The 15,837-nt window shown below is 42.6% G+C and overlaps 1 protein-coding gene and 1 pseudogene across 1 annotated transcript; both read right to left on the bottom strand.

Annotated features, from left to right (window-relative positions):
* Positions 1-155: 155 nt before the first annotated feature.
* GLOD5 (glyoxalase domain containing 5) lies at positions 156-6,814 on the bottom strand. Its single transcript, XM_016153391.2, is given in 6 exon segments — positions 156-407; positions 1,434-1,446; positions 1,448-1,575; positions 3,993-4,130; positions 6,759-6,781; positions 6,784-6,814. Coding segments are annotated over 6 exon segments (459 nt in total). The 3' UTR covers positions 156-281.
* Positions 6,815-7,464: 650 nt separating this feature from the next.
* On the bottom strand, positions 7,465-7,583 carry LOC118608467 (annotated as a pseudogene).
* Between the last annotated feature and the right edge of the window lie 8,254 nt (positions 7,584-15,837).

The following is a 15,837-nucleotide window of genomic DNA, read 5'->3' as shown; positions in this document are numbered from 1 at the left end:
AGACCTCACACACTAGACAAACACCCATACATACCACCAAGACAATAATAATGAAGAGCTCATATTAATTTAGAGGCTATTAATTTATTGGGGTGGCTTGGAAGGAGGACATTCAGACATGTAGATTTGGTTCCAAACCCTTTTCAGTTTCCCTCAGCAGGATGTGTCAAGTGTCTAAGTTCTCAGAGTCGTTGGAGATCTCTGGGCCTGGGAAAGGGTCTGGAGGAAGGAAGGAAGAGGGCAATGTTTCAGGGAACAGAATGGAGGAGGGCCAGCCTCAATTATGAGGAAATATAGTTGGACACCTCAATTAGGTTTCTGTCAGGGTCTCAGAAGTAAATGGACATAATGGGGCCTTTTGCCCTGATTCTGGGGACTGGACCCTCCTCAATGGGGACAACACGAGTCTAAAATAGGAGGAGAAGACAAAAGTCATTCATCATAGTCCATGTGTGAGAACAAAATTTAATTCGTTATAGTGGCCTAGAAGACCCCTGTATCTTTCTGACGTCATCTCCTACCATTTTCCCTTCCCTCCCATTGCTCTATCCATATACCAGCTTCATGACCTTGGGCAGAGTACCTAACTGCTCTGTACTTCAGTTTCCTCCCCTATAAATTGGATGATAATAGTGTCTAGTATTATTTAATGAGTGGCAGAGTCAGAATTCAAACCCAGGCAGTTTAGGCCAGAGTCCATACTCTTAACCCCTATGCTTTCCTCGCTTTACTGCTACACCAGGCTTTTTCATTGATACCTTCCAGAGAAGGAATACCATATATTTGCACAGAATATATTCAAGACTGCGATCTGTGTTCCCCAATAGGAGAACCAATGCCCCCTTTACATGAAATCATTTTAAGTGTTACAGGAACATCAACATTAATAACAGTAAATTAGAAATTAGTTCCTCTTCAGTCCTCTTTCAATCCTTCAGATTATACCAAGAAGAAAGTGTCTGGTGGATACTAACAAGTCCTTAGCACCTCTTTAACCACTTGCAAAATCTCCCTTTGGAATGTCCGGCCCAGAGAGTTCAGGGAATGGAAATGTCTAGAATCTGGGTGGAATGAAATTGTGATGCTTTTATAGCTGTTTGTTTTTACTGTTACCTTTCCTTTGTGCCAAGATATAATGGGTTTTTCACTTACTCAATTGAACATTTTTTTATGTAAATGTATTTATGTAAAAAGAACTTAAGTATAATATTTTTACAAGGATGATATAAAGTTTTCTTTTAAAATACATTTGTTTATTATTTTATGAAAAAATGATGTCGATAAAAATAATGATTAAACAATTGTGCGTAGGCATTATCTGGATATGAGGAAACCCGTTAAGCCTGAAGTTTGAGGAAGACCTCCCTGGGTCATGCTTCTGTTTTCACTGCATCTGCAGCAGCTTTCTCAAAAACAATGGAAGTTGGACTTACTTTGAGGTGCTGGAGGTACCTCTGTGATCACACTTACGTCCAGGGAGTCAGGAACTGAGTGAGCAACTTTGGGTTCAAATTCCTTTCCCACCTCGTGGAGGTTAAATTTCTGGTCTCCAAAACACAATGCTTTTCAGTCTCCCTATTTGGGGAGAGAAAACAACCTAGAACTAAACCTCCAAGATGAGTGTGGGGCAAAGCCCCCTCTATGCACCTCAACAAAGTTTAAAAAAAAAATGGAACAGGGCTTTTAATGAAAAACAACAGCCTCTGTCACACCCCAATCTCATTCCCTAAAGGCAACTGCTTTTAATGTGTGTGTGTCTGTATGTGTTTATTTCTTCTGGAAATTATTTCCATATCTCAGAATAATATGTTTATACTACCCATGGTAAAGACAGCAATTTGCCAACTTAATATACATTTCTCCCTTTTTTCTTATAAACACTATCCAAATTTCAATGGGATCAATTGTGTGCCCAGCTTTAAAACCCTACATTTCCCAGCATTCCTTCTTGGAGGCCACTTAAGGTGGCCTGGATAATGATGTAAGCAGAGGTTGTGAGTGGGGCTTCTAGGAACCTCCTCACTCCACTGAGCTGGCACTTTTTGCCCATTCACTTCCTCCTTCTTCCCAGCCACTGCCTGAGCCCGACTATCTACCTCTGGACTGGTCATTAAATAAGAGAAAAAGAAAACTATCTTCTTTAACCCGCTGTTAATTGGATTTTCTCCTATGTGCCTCCAAACATAGTCCCTAACTGATGTGCCACTATTTCTTGATTTAGCAACTTTAGACATTTCTGTTGTCTCTCTGCTATGATAAATGAAAAGTTAGCTCATCTATGTTACTACTCTTCCTAATTCTATCATCATTTTTAGTTTCTTTTTTGGTTCCCTTATAACTTTTAAGTAACCCACTTGTATCTTTATGTTTTGTTAGATGAACTACAGCTAGTATCTCACTGGCCCTGCTCTTCTTCCCTTCATGTCTCCTCCCTCTCCCGTGCCTTGCAACCTCTGCCATTTCTTGTATCATTTTTACATTTCTTTCTTTTATATCACCATGATTGATACCATATCTACTCTATCAGAAAATGACTTTATTTCACTTTTGCATTTAAATAACAGTTTGGCTGAGTATAGAATTTGAGGTTGCAGGTCATTTTCCCACAGCCTTTTAAATACATGGTTTCATTATTTTCCCAAACTTGGTATTGCTAATAAGAAGTCTGATTTAATCTGTTTTTCATTCTTTTGTAGATGATCTATCCACTCTCCACTCCTGCAGTTTTTAGGACTTTTCTTGATCCTAGATATACTGAAATTTCATTCCAATGTGTCCAAGTACAGTGAGTTGAGACATCATATGCCTCATTATCGCCCATGCCCCTCTTTAGTTTTCTTTATGCATTTATTCTTTTTATTTCCATTCTTCATTCTTGTCCCCATCCTATTCAACCATTATAATGTGTTGATGTTCATCTTTTGGTTTTCATAAGTTATTGTAAAAAGTGTATTATTGTTTTGTGTGTGTGTGTGTTATAAATTGTACCATGCTGTAGACATGATTCTGTTTCTTTGTCTTTCACTCACCATGATCTTTTTAAGACCTATCCATCTTGCTATGTATGCATTCAGCCTGACGTTGCACAATTCTATTTTTCATGTATACCGTTCCATGTTAGGTTTAAAATTTTTATCCTGTTTGCCATCTCATGGGTCCTTTCAATTTAAGACATACATTTTTTGCTTTCTCTGCATTTTCCACTTTTGAAGTTGTTCCAAATTCTCAAGAGTAGTATTCAAACTCTGGAAACCTTCTTTTTTTCCTGAGTTCTCTCTTTCCTGGGAACCTTCATTTTCCTGCCCCCAATTAAGCTGATTGTCCTTTGGATATCTTTCTGGAATCTTCCTCTTGGGATCCTCTGTGTCCTAACTTCAATTTCTTCCTTATTCCTGGCTTAATCACTCATTTTGATGTAGCATACTCTCAATTTTCAAAGCAAGTGGGAAAATTTCTGACTCTTTTTATGTCTAATAATGTTTTATTCTATACTCACCTTGATTAATAGTTTGATTGGGCATAGAATTCTAGGTTGAAAATTTTCCTCTGAGATTCTAGAAGGTGTTCTATTATCTTCTAGTCTCTGATGTGACATTTGGAAAATCTGATATCTGCATATTTCTTTTTCCTTTGTAGTTGAACTGCTTTTTTTTTTCTTTTTAACCTCTCAGAAAGCTCTTAGGATCTTCATTTTCACTTTGATGTTCCATTATTTCATAAGAGCATATCTAAGTTTCAATGTGCTGGATATTCAGTTAACCCTTTTCATATAAAGACTGGAAAGTTCTCTTGCATTATTTCTATGGTAATTTTCTCTCTTCCATTTCTTCATTCTCTCTCTGGAAGTCTTACTAATCATAGTTTGGAATCTCCTCCACGGATCCTTTAAAATTTTCTCACAGATTCGTTGTGGGTTTTTTAAAGTTATTTTAAAAATATATTATAATTCAACCTTACTCCACCTGAAGTTTGGCATTTGGGGAGGTGATTACCTGGAAAGTTATGACCTCCATTTCCAGAATTTTGGAATAAAACATGATGGTGTCTTTGATACTCTTTACTGTCATCACAATGTGGTCAAGTCTATGGATAAGACATGAGGAAGAGGTCTGACTGCTGTCCCTCCGTGACTAAAAAAGAAAAGAAAAAAAAGAAAATTCAGCGATCACATTGCCACTAGTCATACCCAAGTTTCCTGTTTCCTTCACCTTACCTCCTCTCATCTCCCCCAGTGTACTTCCTCTTTACCCTCATTTCTAAGGAAAAGTTGTAGGAGAAAACTTTAGTAGAGTTTTATTGCCCATGTGTGGATTCACAAGAGTCCATGTGTCTGCCATGACCACTCTCCCACTCTCTACTGTTTTCTATTCTCTTTCTCCTTCCGGAGGGATAGAAGTGAAGATAAGGGGAGTGGAGACCAAGACCAAACCCTCTCTTGTTTTCCCCAAGCTGGAATTCATCTCTTTTCCAAAAAGGACAAGACACAGAGGAGGCCTAACTCTATGAGTACAAACCCTCCATTGACCAATTTAACCCAGTCCCTTCCTTTCCCACTTCACAGCTATGATTACAGGATAAAGAAGGAAGCATCTCAGATGAAAGAAATGTTTCTGGGCATCAGTGTTACAGATCTACCTTGACACCCAATGGGCGGGCACACCTCCTCCCCTCAACTTCTTGCCAGGTCTTTCTCTTGATTTGCATTCTTTAGAATTTGTATATTTACATTACATCTGCTACAGGATTATAAGGTGCCTGTGGTCTGGCACTATAAATAGCAGAATATAGTGGTTAAAAGAACAGACTCTGGAGCCAACTAACATTTGATTAATCTCTCTGTGCCTTAGTTTCCATTTCTGTAAAGGTGGGTATGATTTTATACATGTCTTATAGTACTTTTGTAAACATTTTTTAAGAGTTGTATTTTTAAAGGCTTAAAACTATGCCTAGCAGATAACCAGTGCTATAAAAGTAATGATGATGATGATGATGTCCTGGTCATCTTGCTACCATGACACCCAATGTCTACAGCCTCATCCATTGGTCTCGAACTCCAAGCCACATTGTCCTTTTGCCTGTTCCTCATAAGGGTCATCCTTGTATCTTTGGCCTCAGGGCCTTTTGCACATGCTAATATCTGTCTCTCTGACTAGAATGTAAGCTTCATGAGGGTAGAGATTTTTCTCTGTTTTGTTCCCCACTGTGTCCCAAACATCTAGAAGATGTTCAATAATATTTGTTCAATTAGTGAGTATCTACTAAACAATTAAGGCCCAGTGTCTGGAGCAAAGTCTGACTTCTATTTTATTATATTATTCTTTTCTATTCCTTTCCATTCCATTACACCTTATGCTATTCTATTCCATTCCACAGTGTTCAATTATTTTCAGACCATTACATTTTAAACAATTGACTTCACTGAGCCCCAGCTTAAAAAAATACTATGTTGTTCTATTTTTGTGAATAGAGGCAATAGGATAAGAAAATAACTGACATTTGGGCTCCATTGAAAATAGGGTCGTATGTTAAAAAAATCTTATTAACTCTTTAACATCTGTAAGATCTGTAATAGCACCCCCTTTTCATTCCCGATATTGGTAATTTATATATTTTCTCTTACCTGCTTGAGAGAAAACATATAAATTACTAATATTTTATTAGTCTGTTCAAAGAACCAACTTTTGACATTATTGGTTTTCTCCAATGTATATTTGCTTTCTATTTCACCAGTTTTTGCTTTTATCTTTATAGTTTCCTTCCTTCTCCTTTCTTAGTAATTAATTTGCTGCTTCTTTTCCAGCTTCTTGATATGGAAGTTCAGGCCACTGATTTTCAACTTTTCTGATCTATGCATTTAGAGCTATAGATTTCTCCTAAGCACTGTTTAGCCACATCCCTCAATTTTGATAGTCTATTAGAAATCACCTCAACCTATTCCTCCCATTTTTCAATGCCCTGCCAGCTCGCATTCACACCCCAGATACTTGTTTGCATATGGAGAATTCCATCTTTGCAAAGTCAAGGATGAGCAAGGCTAGCTCTCTTAAGGAACAGGAAGAAGGCCAATGTGGCTTAGAAACCAAGGTTGAGTGAGGCATGAGCAAGAGGAGAAGGCAAAGACCAGATCATGCAGGGTTGTCGAGGCAAGGTTAAGGAGGATGGTTTATAAAAAGATAGTCAAGACATAGTAGTCACATAAGAGGTATTGTGTGCCAAGCCCTGTTCTAAGCGTTATATAAAGTAGAATCCATTTTATTCCTTGCAATAACCCTGTATAGATAACAGAGTGCCAAGACCATTATGTCCTCCCTCTAGCTTCCTTCACAGGGAAGGCTCCTATCTTTCAACAAAGTTTTCTTTGAGGTCCCCTTCGGGATGCCAGAGACCTCTGGAATTCTTCTGGCGAATCTCAAAGTCAGTGCTGTTTCTTTGCCCCTCCCCACACTGCCCCATGTTGATGTCCCTAGCTGAACTAGCTCCCCTGAGCCACCCTGAGGGAACAGAACTGCTGGCCCTCAGCCAGGCCTGCTCCTGCAGACATGTTGCGGACCGTGTGTTAGAGCAGGGCCTTCCCATGTCCCTCTGCTGCCCTCTGCTTGTCTTTGAAAAAGGAAGAAAGAGAGAGGAAGAGGGGGAAATGGATGTCAGTACACCATAGTTTGCATAGAAGGGAAGGAGATTACCAAGCCTGGGTTAGGGAATACCCAGCCTTGGTACCAGCACCCATGCCCAAGGCCCCTAGGGGCTACCCTGTTCACCTGTTTCTCTGAAGGCCTGCTGTGGTTAGCAGCCTGGAGGGCAGACGGCACAGCATGGCAAGCTACGTGTCCTTGCTGTGAGGCCTCCGGACAACCCTCTGGCTCAGTGCCTAGAGATCAAGGGGCAGGAATGAGAGGGCCACAGGCTGAAGACTGCTAGTGGTGACAGAGGTAGGCAGTGTGAGTACAATGACTCTGACATAAAACTCAGAGCCTTGAAAGTAAAAGCTGAAGTTGTTTCTTAGCCATCTTGGGCCACCATAATGTAGTAATATAGCCTGGGTGGCCTAAACAAAAAAAAAAATATTTTCTCATAATTTTGGAGGCCAGAAGTCTAAGATTAGGATATCAGTATGGTCAGGTTCTGGTGATGGCTCTCTACCTGGCTTGCAGAGAGAAAGAGCAGTCTATCTGGTCTTTTCTTATTAGGGCACTAATCCCATCATGAGGACCCCACCCTCATGATTTCATCTAACCTTAATCATCTCCCAAAGGCCTCATATTCTAATACCATAATATTGGGGGTTGCAGCTTCATCATGTGGACTTGTAGGGATAGGGGAACACAAACGTTCAGTATGTGAATAACAAGGTATATACGTGGAAGGGGTTACTTCTTTTTTTTTTTTAGGTGAGGCAACCCTTGGTTTACCTCATAGATTGCAAGGACCTTGTCAGCTTACAATCCCTTATTTTTTTATTTTTTATGCCTACAGCACCTAGTCTTCCTAGGTGGTTTCCCATCCAAGTACTAACCAGGCCTGACCCTGCTTAGCTTCTGAGATCAGATGGGATTGGGCTTGTTCAGAGTAGCATGGCCATGGATGCGTTACTTCTTAATAACACAGAAAAACCACCCATCCCAAAGTATTGGGGAGGGGCTTTTATTCTAGGGTATGAGTCTTCTGATCTCTTTAGGGGTGTGTCTCCAGAGTGACATCTCTGATCTGTTTGGGAGTCTATGTTAAGGGTGTAAAGTTAGAAGCTGGGTTAAGGTATGATCACTATGACTTATCATGAGTCTGTTTCTGAGCCAAGACTTCTAAGCTATTAAATCTTCTGTGCCCTGAGGTACAATGTTTCTGAATTCTTTTGGAATGTGAGCTCTGGGTTTTCCCCAGCCCCACCCATCCCTTACCCCACACTTACCCTATGGCGCTAAGAGGTGGGGAACATTTACCAGCTCCATTGCTATTCACCTTATCCTGAGCTAAATCTCCTCTCTTCTCCAGCCCCAAAATCTCTCTGGATGACCCTGGGAATGTTGACTCTCCAGTATGTGTGATCCTTGGAGTGTTCATACCCCTATCTGAGTGACATGTGACATGGGACATGTGAGTTTGAGATTCTTGTTCCTAGACATATCCTAGATAACCCTCCTGTCCCGACACATGCACACAGACACACGCGCGCGCGCGCACACACACACACACACACACACATGCACAAATGCTCCATACTATGGATATTGTTTTTAGGATGTGATTTTCCTTTACGTAGAGTTATACAAATAATACATGAATAAAGATTTGTTTAAAAGGTTCCAACAATATGTCAATACATGGACTACACAGGTTATCCCTTCTGTCACTCTCCAAAAATGACCACTGGGGCCAATTTCTGGTGTTTCCTTACATACACACACACACACACACACACACTCTCTCTCTCTCTCTCTCTCTCTCTCTCTCACTATTACCAGCTCCCACCTGCTTCTCCTTGTCAATGGCATGTCCTGTAGAAGGCACCCCCACTCCCCGCAGGTATACACATGTCCCACTCATTCTGTATCACATGTGGCACGTGCTTTGTGGTATAATACGAACCCCCACCATTTATCTCATTCTGCAACAGTCATTGGCCATAAATGGACATTTACAAAGTTTTCCCAGTTGTTTGTTCTTACCAGCCTTGCTCACATAGCTCTGGGCATGTGTGTGAGTGTTAAGAGTTAGAAATGGAATTGCTAGGTCAAAGGATTCATTCATTCCACAAACACCTAATGTGTGTGTTCTATGTACAGAGCACTACTCTGGGTGCTGGGGAGACATCAGAGAACAAAACAGACAAATGTCCCTGCCCACATGGAGCTGATATTTTAGTTGGGGAAGAGGAGGGAGTCCAATTTTTATTTAGATGTTTCACAAGGTCCTGAAAGGTTTTACTCCCATTAGTGATGCACTACTGGTTTCCTCTCCACTATTCTGTGGGGCATGGTCTGCAGCAGGAAGCTACTACCTTGGCCTTTGCTCACTACAAGATCTTCAGGGTCTGGGGCTGAGACAGACTATTTGGGGATGTGGGACTCATGTGTGCATGTGAGTGGCTGGGGAGAGGGATGTGAAAATTGAATAGTAAATTGGGGACAGTGAAGGGAAATGGGAAGAGAAGAAACCACTTAATGGTGTTGGAAGGAGATGGGAACGAAATGATCCACTGAAATAGGCATGAACAGCCCCTCCCAGACCACACCCACAGAGGGTGTCAGAAGCAGCAGTACTGAGGAATTTAGTATTGTCTTGGGACATACCATTGTACGATTGTTCTGTGGACACTCCTGAGGCCATGCATACTAATGTATGGACACCCTTTGGGTCACAGAGACAGGGGTGTGGACACTCCTGGAATCACAAACACTGGAGACTATGAATTCTTGAGGTCACCCAGAGTGGGATGTGCATACTTCTGGAGTCAGGTTGACTAGCATGACACTACTGTAGTCAAATAAACTGGGGTGTGGGTAGCCCTGGGGTCAAGCAGATTTGCACATGGACACATCTGGGGTCACACACACTATGGAGTGGACACTTCTGAGTCACCTAGACTGGCTAGTAGATACTCGTAGGGTCACACATACTAGGGTGTGGATACCCCAGAGGTCAGATAGACTAGATTGTTGACATTGCTGAGGTAACACAGATTGGAGTGTGGAGCCTCTTGGGGTCACTCAGACTAGGATGTGGTCCCTCCTGGACTCAGACCACCTAATGTGTTGGCAACTGTGAGGTCACACAGAGTCGGTGTGCACAGATATGGGGTCACAAAATTGAGGGTTTGGGTGCTCTTGGAGTTACTCAAGTTAGAGTGTGGACAGACATGAGTCATTCAGATAGGGGTCTGAACACTCCAAGGGTCACACATACCAGAGAGTCAACATTCCCAGGGTCATACAGAGGGATTTTGGGACACTCTTGCTGTTAAACAGACTGGGGAGTAAACACTCCCGAAATCACACTTTGTGAACTGGACATTTCCTTGTGCCACGCAAGCTGGGGTGTGACCATCCACAGTGTCACCCAGAGGAGGGGGCTCTCCTGGTGTCACTGGGAAGTCAACCTTCCTGGGGTCACTCCCCATGGCGGTTTGAACACTCCTGATCACGTGGCCTGGGGTGTGGACACTGCCGGTGTGACACAGACTAGGATTTGGATACTCCTAGAGTCACAGACTGGGATGGAAACATTTCTGGTATCACACACAGGGATGTGCACACTCATGGTGTCACTCAAATTGGGAGGAGGCCACTCTTGGGGACACACAGATTGGGGAGAGAATGACACTGGAGACTACCAATGAAGAGGGGAAAGTTTGAATACCACCTGTTAAAGTAGTTAGACAAGGAGGCCATTAGACTGAGGTGGCTCTGGTACTCTTCTCACTTGTGTAAGGAAAACAAAACCTAAGCCAAAGTCAATGCACTTGTGTCTGAGATATCAAAACTGAAGAACAATTGATCACAAACAGCCAATTAAGCTTTCCCAAATACAGCAGCCTTAAGCTCTTGCCAATCAAATGATTGCTTCACTTTGCTTCCACATCTGCCCTGTAAAACCTTGCCTCAGCTTCTGTCATGGAGAGCATCTACTCACTTCCAGGTGCTGCCCAATTCGAATGGACATTTGCTCAAATAAATTCCTGAAAATTTAAATGTGCCTCAGTTTGTCTTTTAAGACACCTAAGCCATATACATGACAGATAAGAACCTTTTAATTGTCATGTAAGACCTACAGACTGCCTCTTTTCATGGCTCTTGGGGATGCCAGAGGAAGAGAATCATCTATAATCTATTTCTTGGAAGGTCTGCAGTGCCTGTGACCTTGGGCTTCTCATTTCTGTTCAAATGCCAAGACGTTTTGAGGTCGAAGTGAAGTTTTCAAGTTAAAACTGTTTTGTAATATGTAGCATTAGGCCTAAGACTCTTCCTAAAATTCAAAACAGTGAGCAGTGAAGTCAAAGTGACATGAGGCAAGGAGCTGGGAATGGACACCTAGTTTGCAATCACGGATCTAGCTGTGTGACTTTGGGCAAGTCACTTGCCTACACTGAGCCTCAGGTTCCTGGGATAACACCCATCTGACGGGATGCCACAATGACAGTTGGCTGCTCCCAAAAGTCATGCTTCATCTGCCCTACTGTTGAGCTGTTGCAAAACAGCTGCCCAGACAGAAACTGAATTTCCCATCCTTCCTTGCACCTGGATGGGACTATATGACCAGTCCTGTTGCATGGAACTTGAACTAAAATGATGTATGTCCTTAAGAAACAGCTGTGCTTTGTCCATTTGCTCTTTGTCCATCTTTTAGAAATGTAGAGTCCCAGTGAGGGTGGAGCTGCAGTGTACAAAGAGCCTGGAGTCCACTACCACCACATGAAAGTCTACCTATCAATGAGGAACACCAACATTAGTCTGTGATAAGAGCAAGAAATAAACTTTTATTATTGTGTGAAACCACTGACATTGTAGGATTGGTTTTTTACTGCACGAGAATTACTTCCTGAATCCAGTGTTGTTGTGTGAATCAAAACCCATGTGGGGATGGGCTCTGCAAGCTGAGAAGCTCATGCACAGGGGAGCCTTATTATAGGAGGCCTCCTGGCTTCTAGGAGCTGCTCGTCCTTCTTTTACAGCAGGCAGAGCTCCAGCCAGGATGAGGGGCTGAGAGGGTATCTGTACCTCCAAGCTGGACACTGGCTCCACTGTGAAGGGGGCAGAAAATGGGACCTTGTTCTTCAGAGACCCAGAGGTGAAAGAAACCCTCGTACTCTATATCTTGGCTTGGCTCTAATAATGGGCTTCAGAGTACATAAAGAGTCAGTAGAATTCAGCTACTCTTTTTCAAAGATGGATTAAAGATAGCTTTGATTTCACTAGATGTCTCTGACAGCAGATTTCTTTTTCCCCTTAGGATGGAGGCACTTTCTGTAGAGTAAGCGAGACCCACCATTCACTTTCCTTATCCACTGCTGGCCCCAGCATTTCTCCCAAGACAAAATCCCAGGAAAACCAGTGGGATAGCAGCCAGGGTTTCCCAGACCATGATCACCTTCAGGGCCATTTGATGTTCTTACAAACACAGGCCCACACAATGTGATGGGACAGTGCTTGTTTAGAGAGTGTACTTCTACCCCACAGAAAATGCTGGTCTTTCCACCAGATGTGGAATTTGTAAGGACTTGAGAGAAGACATTTAAACTTCATAGTCACTGTAGCTCAGTTTACCCATCTATAAAATGGGCATGCTAGAATCTAGCCTGGTCATCACAAAGGGTAGTTAAGAAATTATGTGAAAAAGGTCATTCTCAGTTAGGCAGTCTTCTCCCTACATGTAACAGAAAGCCCTATTAGCATGCCTTCAAGTGAGAGGGATTCATTTCCTCCCATTGCCAGAAAATTTGAAGTTCACAGTATCAGGCTCAGTGTTATTGTAATCAGGGTCTAAGTTTCCTTCCCTTTTTCATCTCGACCATCTATAAGCATGTCAACTTTTGTCTTCATGCTTATTGCCTCATGGTCCCAAGATGCCTGCTGCACTTCTAAAACTCACATCTGTACCTAATGCCAGAAGAAGGGATCAGGACAAAGGTTTCCTTCTAATGAGTCATTGTCTTTTTATTTGGGATGGACACCCATCCCTATAGATGATCACTTATATCTCATTGTCCAAAACTGCATTAAATACCACCCCCCAATTTACCATTAACCAAAGGGAGCAAACTTGCTATGACTGCTTTAGACCAATCATAGTCCATCCCCTTAGTCTGGGAGAGGAATTTATCCTCCATAAGAACAGGGGATCTTCACCTATCATCTGAGGAGAGTGGAGATAGGATAGTAGAGAGGGTGGGAATGGGCGTGAGGAATGTAGGGGAGGTAGTGGGAAGCATCTGCCATGGAATTGGAGATTAGGAGGCAAGGTGAATCAGGTTCTAGCCCTAATTCTGCATTGGAGATACTTTGTGACTTGGGTTCTGTCTCTTGCCCTCTCTGGGCCTCAGTTTCCTCTTCCATACAGGAGGAGTTGAGGTCAGTGGTCTCAAAGAACATTCCATATGTTGGCGGTCTGGCCTTGACCTGAACATGAGGGCTGAGTTGTGGAATCCACTGCAGGTCAGAGAAGGCCCACTGAGTCTTCAATGGGGAAGGTTTAAAAGCTATTTGGTTCATGGTTCCTACCACCAGGCAGGGGCAAAGATTTCTCCTCCTTGTGCAAAAAAAGGTTATTTTGGTTGTCCTGGAAGAGGTCACTCAGAGCGCGCACAAAGGACTCCTAGGGCAGAGCAGAGGCCCACATCTGGGTCTAGTTTCAAGTTCTAGCCTTAGCTCTGTTACTGATGTCATGCTGCATGACCTTGAATAGGTTCCTGACCCAGTCAATGCTGTTATTCCAGGCTTGCAGCTGTTAGAGTTTGTTCCCACACTTTCCCTCCAAGCAAAACCAGAATTTTTGAGGATGGTCCGCCCCTTTCATCTCTCCCTCTCTTTCTTCCTGTCTTCTTATTTATTGAGCACCTATTGTGTGCCAGGATTGGTGTGCTGGTGCCAGGTGCTGGGGATATAACAGGGAACATGGCAGACCTACTCTTGCTTTCCTGGAGCTCAGAATTTGCTGAGCGAGTCTGCCCTTAAACACTAGTCTGTCTATATATATATATATGTGTGTGTGTGTGTGTGTGTGTGTGTGTGTGTACATACATATATATATTAAAATACATATATATATTATCAGGAGTATTCTAAAAGGGGAGCACATATGGTACCAAGCAACATAGCCAAACGGGGTGTATTTGTTTCCTAGGGCTGTTGTAACAAAGTACCACAAACTCTGTGGCTTAAACGTCGGAAATTTATTCTATCACAGTTCTAGAAACCAGAAGTCTTAAATCAAGGTGTTGGCTGACTGTGCTCACTCCAGAGGCTTTAGCAGAGAATCTGTTGCTTCTTGCAGTTTCCAGTGGGCATACCTTGGCTGTAGCAGCATCAGTCCAATCTCTCCTTTTGTGGTTACACTGCCGCCTGCTCTGTGTGTGTCTTCTCCTCTTCTGTCTATTTAAAATCGCCCTTGGCTTCTCTCTTATAAGGACACTTGGGGTGACATTTAGGGCCCAAACAGGTAATCAAGACAATCTCCCCATCTTCATATCCTTAAGATAATCACTTCTACAAAGTTTTTTTTTGCCATATAAGTGAATATTCACAGGCTCCAGGGATTAGGAGGTGCATATCTTTTGAAGGGCCATTATTCATTCTGCCACAATGTGGGGTGCCAGGAAGGAGTCCTTGTGGAGGTGACATCTCAGTGAAATCTGAAGGGTAAGGAGTTAACCCAACAGAAGAAAGGGAGACAGAATGTGCCAGCAGAAGGAATAGCATGTGTGAAGCTCTTGGAAGTGAGAACAAACAATGGCAGTGTGGGGAAACAGAGCAGTTTAGGAGAATGAACTATAGAGTGATCCCCATGTGGCTAAGGATGCTGAATGGAGGCCTGAGGGGTGCAGAGCATCTCCTCCCAACCCCTCTCTAGACCTTGGGCCTGGTGAAGTTCCAGCTGGAGCTTGCCAACTCCTCAGCACCACCTCGGTTTCCAAAGGCCCAGACTAGCTTAGACAGAGAAGACAGAGAAAAATGCAGCCTGACAATGTCCCAGTGCTTCACAGACCAGGCGATTCCATAGTCATGCACAATGGACAGGCCAAGGGCTGGCCTGTGCCTGAGAGATGCAGCCCCTCTTCAGGCCTGGAGACCTGGCTTGTCAGACCCAATCACTTAAGAAGGGAGACAGGCTTTCTGGGCTGGAGTGCGCCACCAGCACAGGTCAGTTTGAACTGATAGTGAGTAGTTAAGGACACTAACTATAGAAGAGAATGCCCAATTGTCCAATCACTATCAAGTTCGACCTCATTATTCATCAGGAAAAAGCAAATTAAAACCATAAAGAGGAACATCACATAATATTATAATGGCAAAAAGAATTTTAAAGGTAATTCTTTATGTACTGCTGATGGGAGTGTAAAATCATTCAACCACTTTGGAAAACCATTTGGAATCATCTAAGAAAGTTTAAAGACATGCATCTCTTCTGATCTAGAAATTCCATTTCTCCATGCACACTAAGAGAATGGATAAACAAATTGTGGAATGCACCCAATTTTCATTGAGCAATATATGTCCAGTCCTGAAACTCAGCCAGTTGGTGATACATCCACATGAAAGTCATCCAATCAGTGAGAAACCCTTGCTTCTAGCCAACAACAAATCAGAAAGTGCTTGCTCCAGCCACCTGTTCTGAAAGTCGCTGGTGGACAGCAGCCTTACCACAATGACAGTGAGCGCAGGAACATTCTGGGAGTCCGTCAGTGCCTACACACTCCTGCTTCTCTACATCTGCCAAGCTTTGTATACCTGGTTCCCTCAAACCTTCCCCAAGCTCTGGATTCTCAAAAAAGGCATCTGACAAGAACAGTTCACCCTTACAGGTAAGTGTAAAATTCACATCATTTGCAGCAGATATCAAGTACAAATTATTTGTTTGAAAGTTCACATCCTTTTCAATGGCTTGCGAGGTCTACAGCATTACTACCCTGAGCAAGCCTGATCTTGTCTGATCTCAGAAGCTAAGCAGAATCGGGCCTGATTAGCACTTGGATGGGAGACCACCTAGGAAGACCAGGTGCTATATACTGTAAAAAATTAAAAAATTAGGTATTGTAAGCTGTCAAGGGCCTTGCAATCTGTGAGGTCAACCTGCAATCTGTGAGGTCAACCAAAGGTTGCCTCATCTAAAAAAAATAAAATAAGAATA

Source organism: Rousettus aegyptiacus, unplaced genomic scaffold (assembly GCF_014176215.1).
Source record: "Rousettus aegyptiacus isolate mRouAeg1 unplaced genomic scaffold, mRouAeg1.p scaffold_m13_p_9, whole genome shotgun sequence".
Taxonomy (NCBI): Eukaryota; Metazoa; Chordata; class Mammalia; order Chiroptera; family Pteropodidae; genus Rousettus; species Rousettus aegyptiacus.
This window is presented reverse-complemented; position numbering and strand designations above follow the sequence as displayed.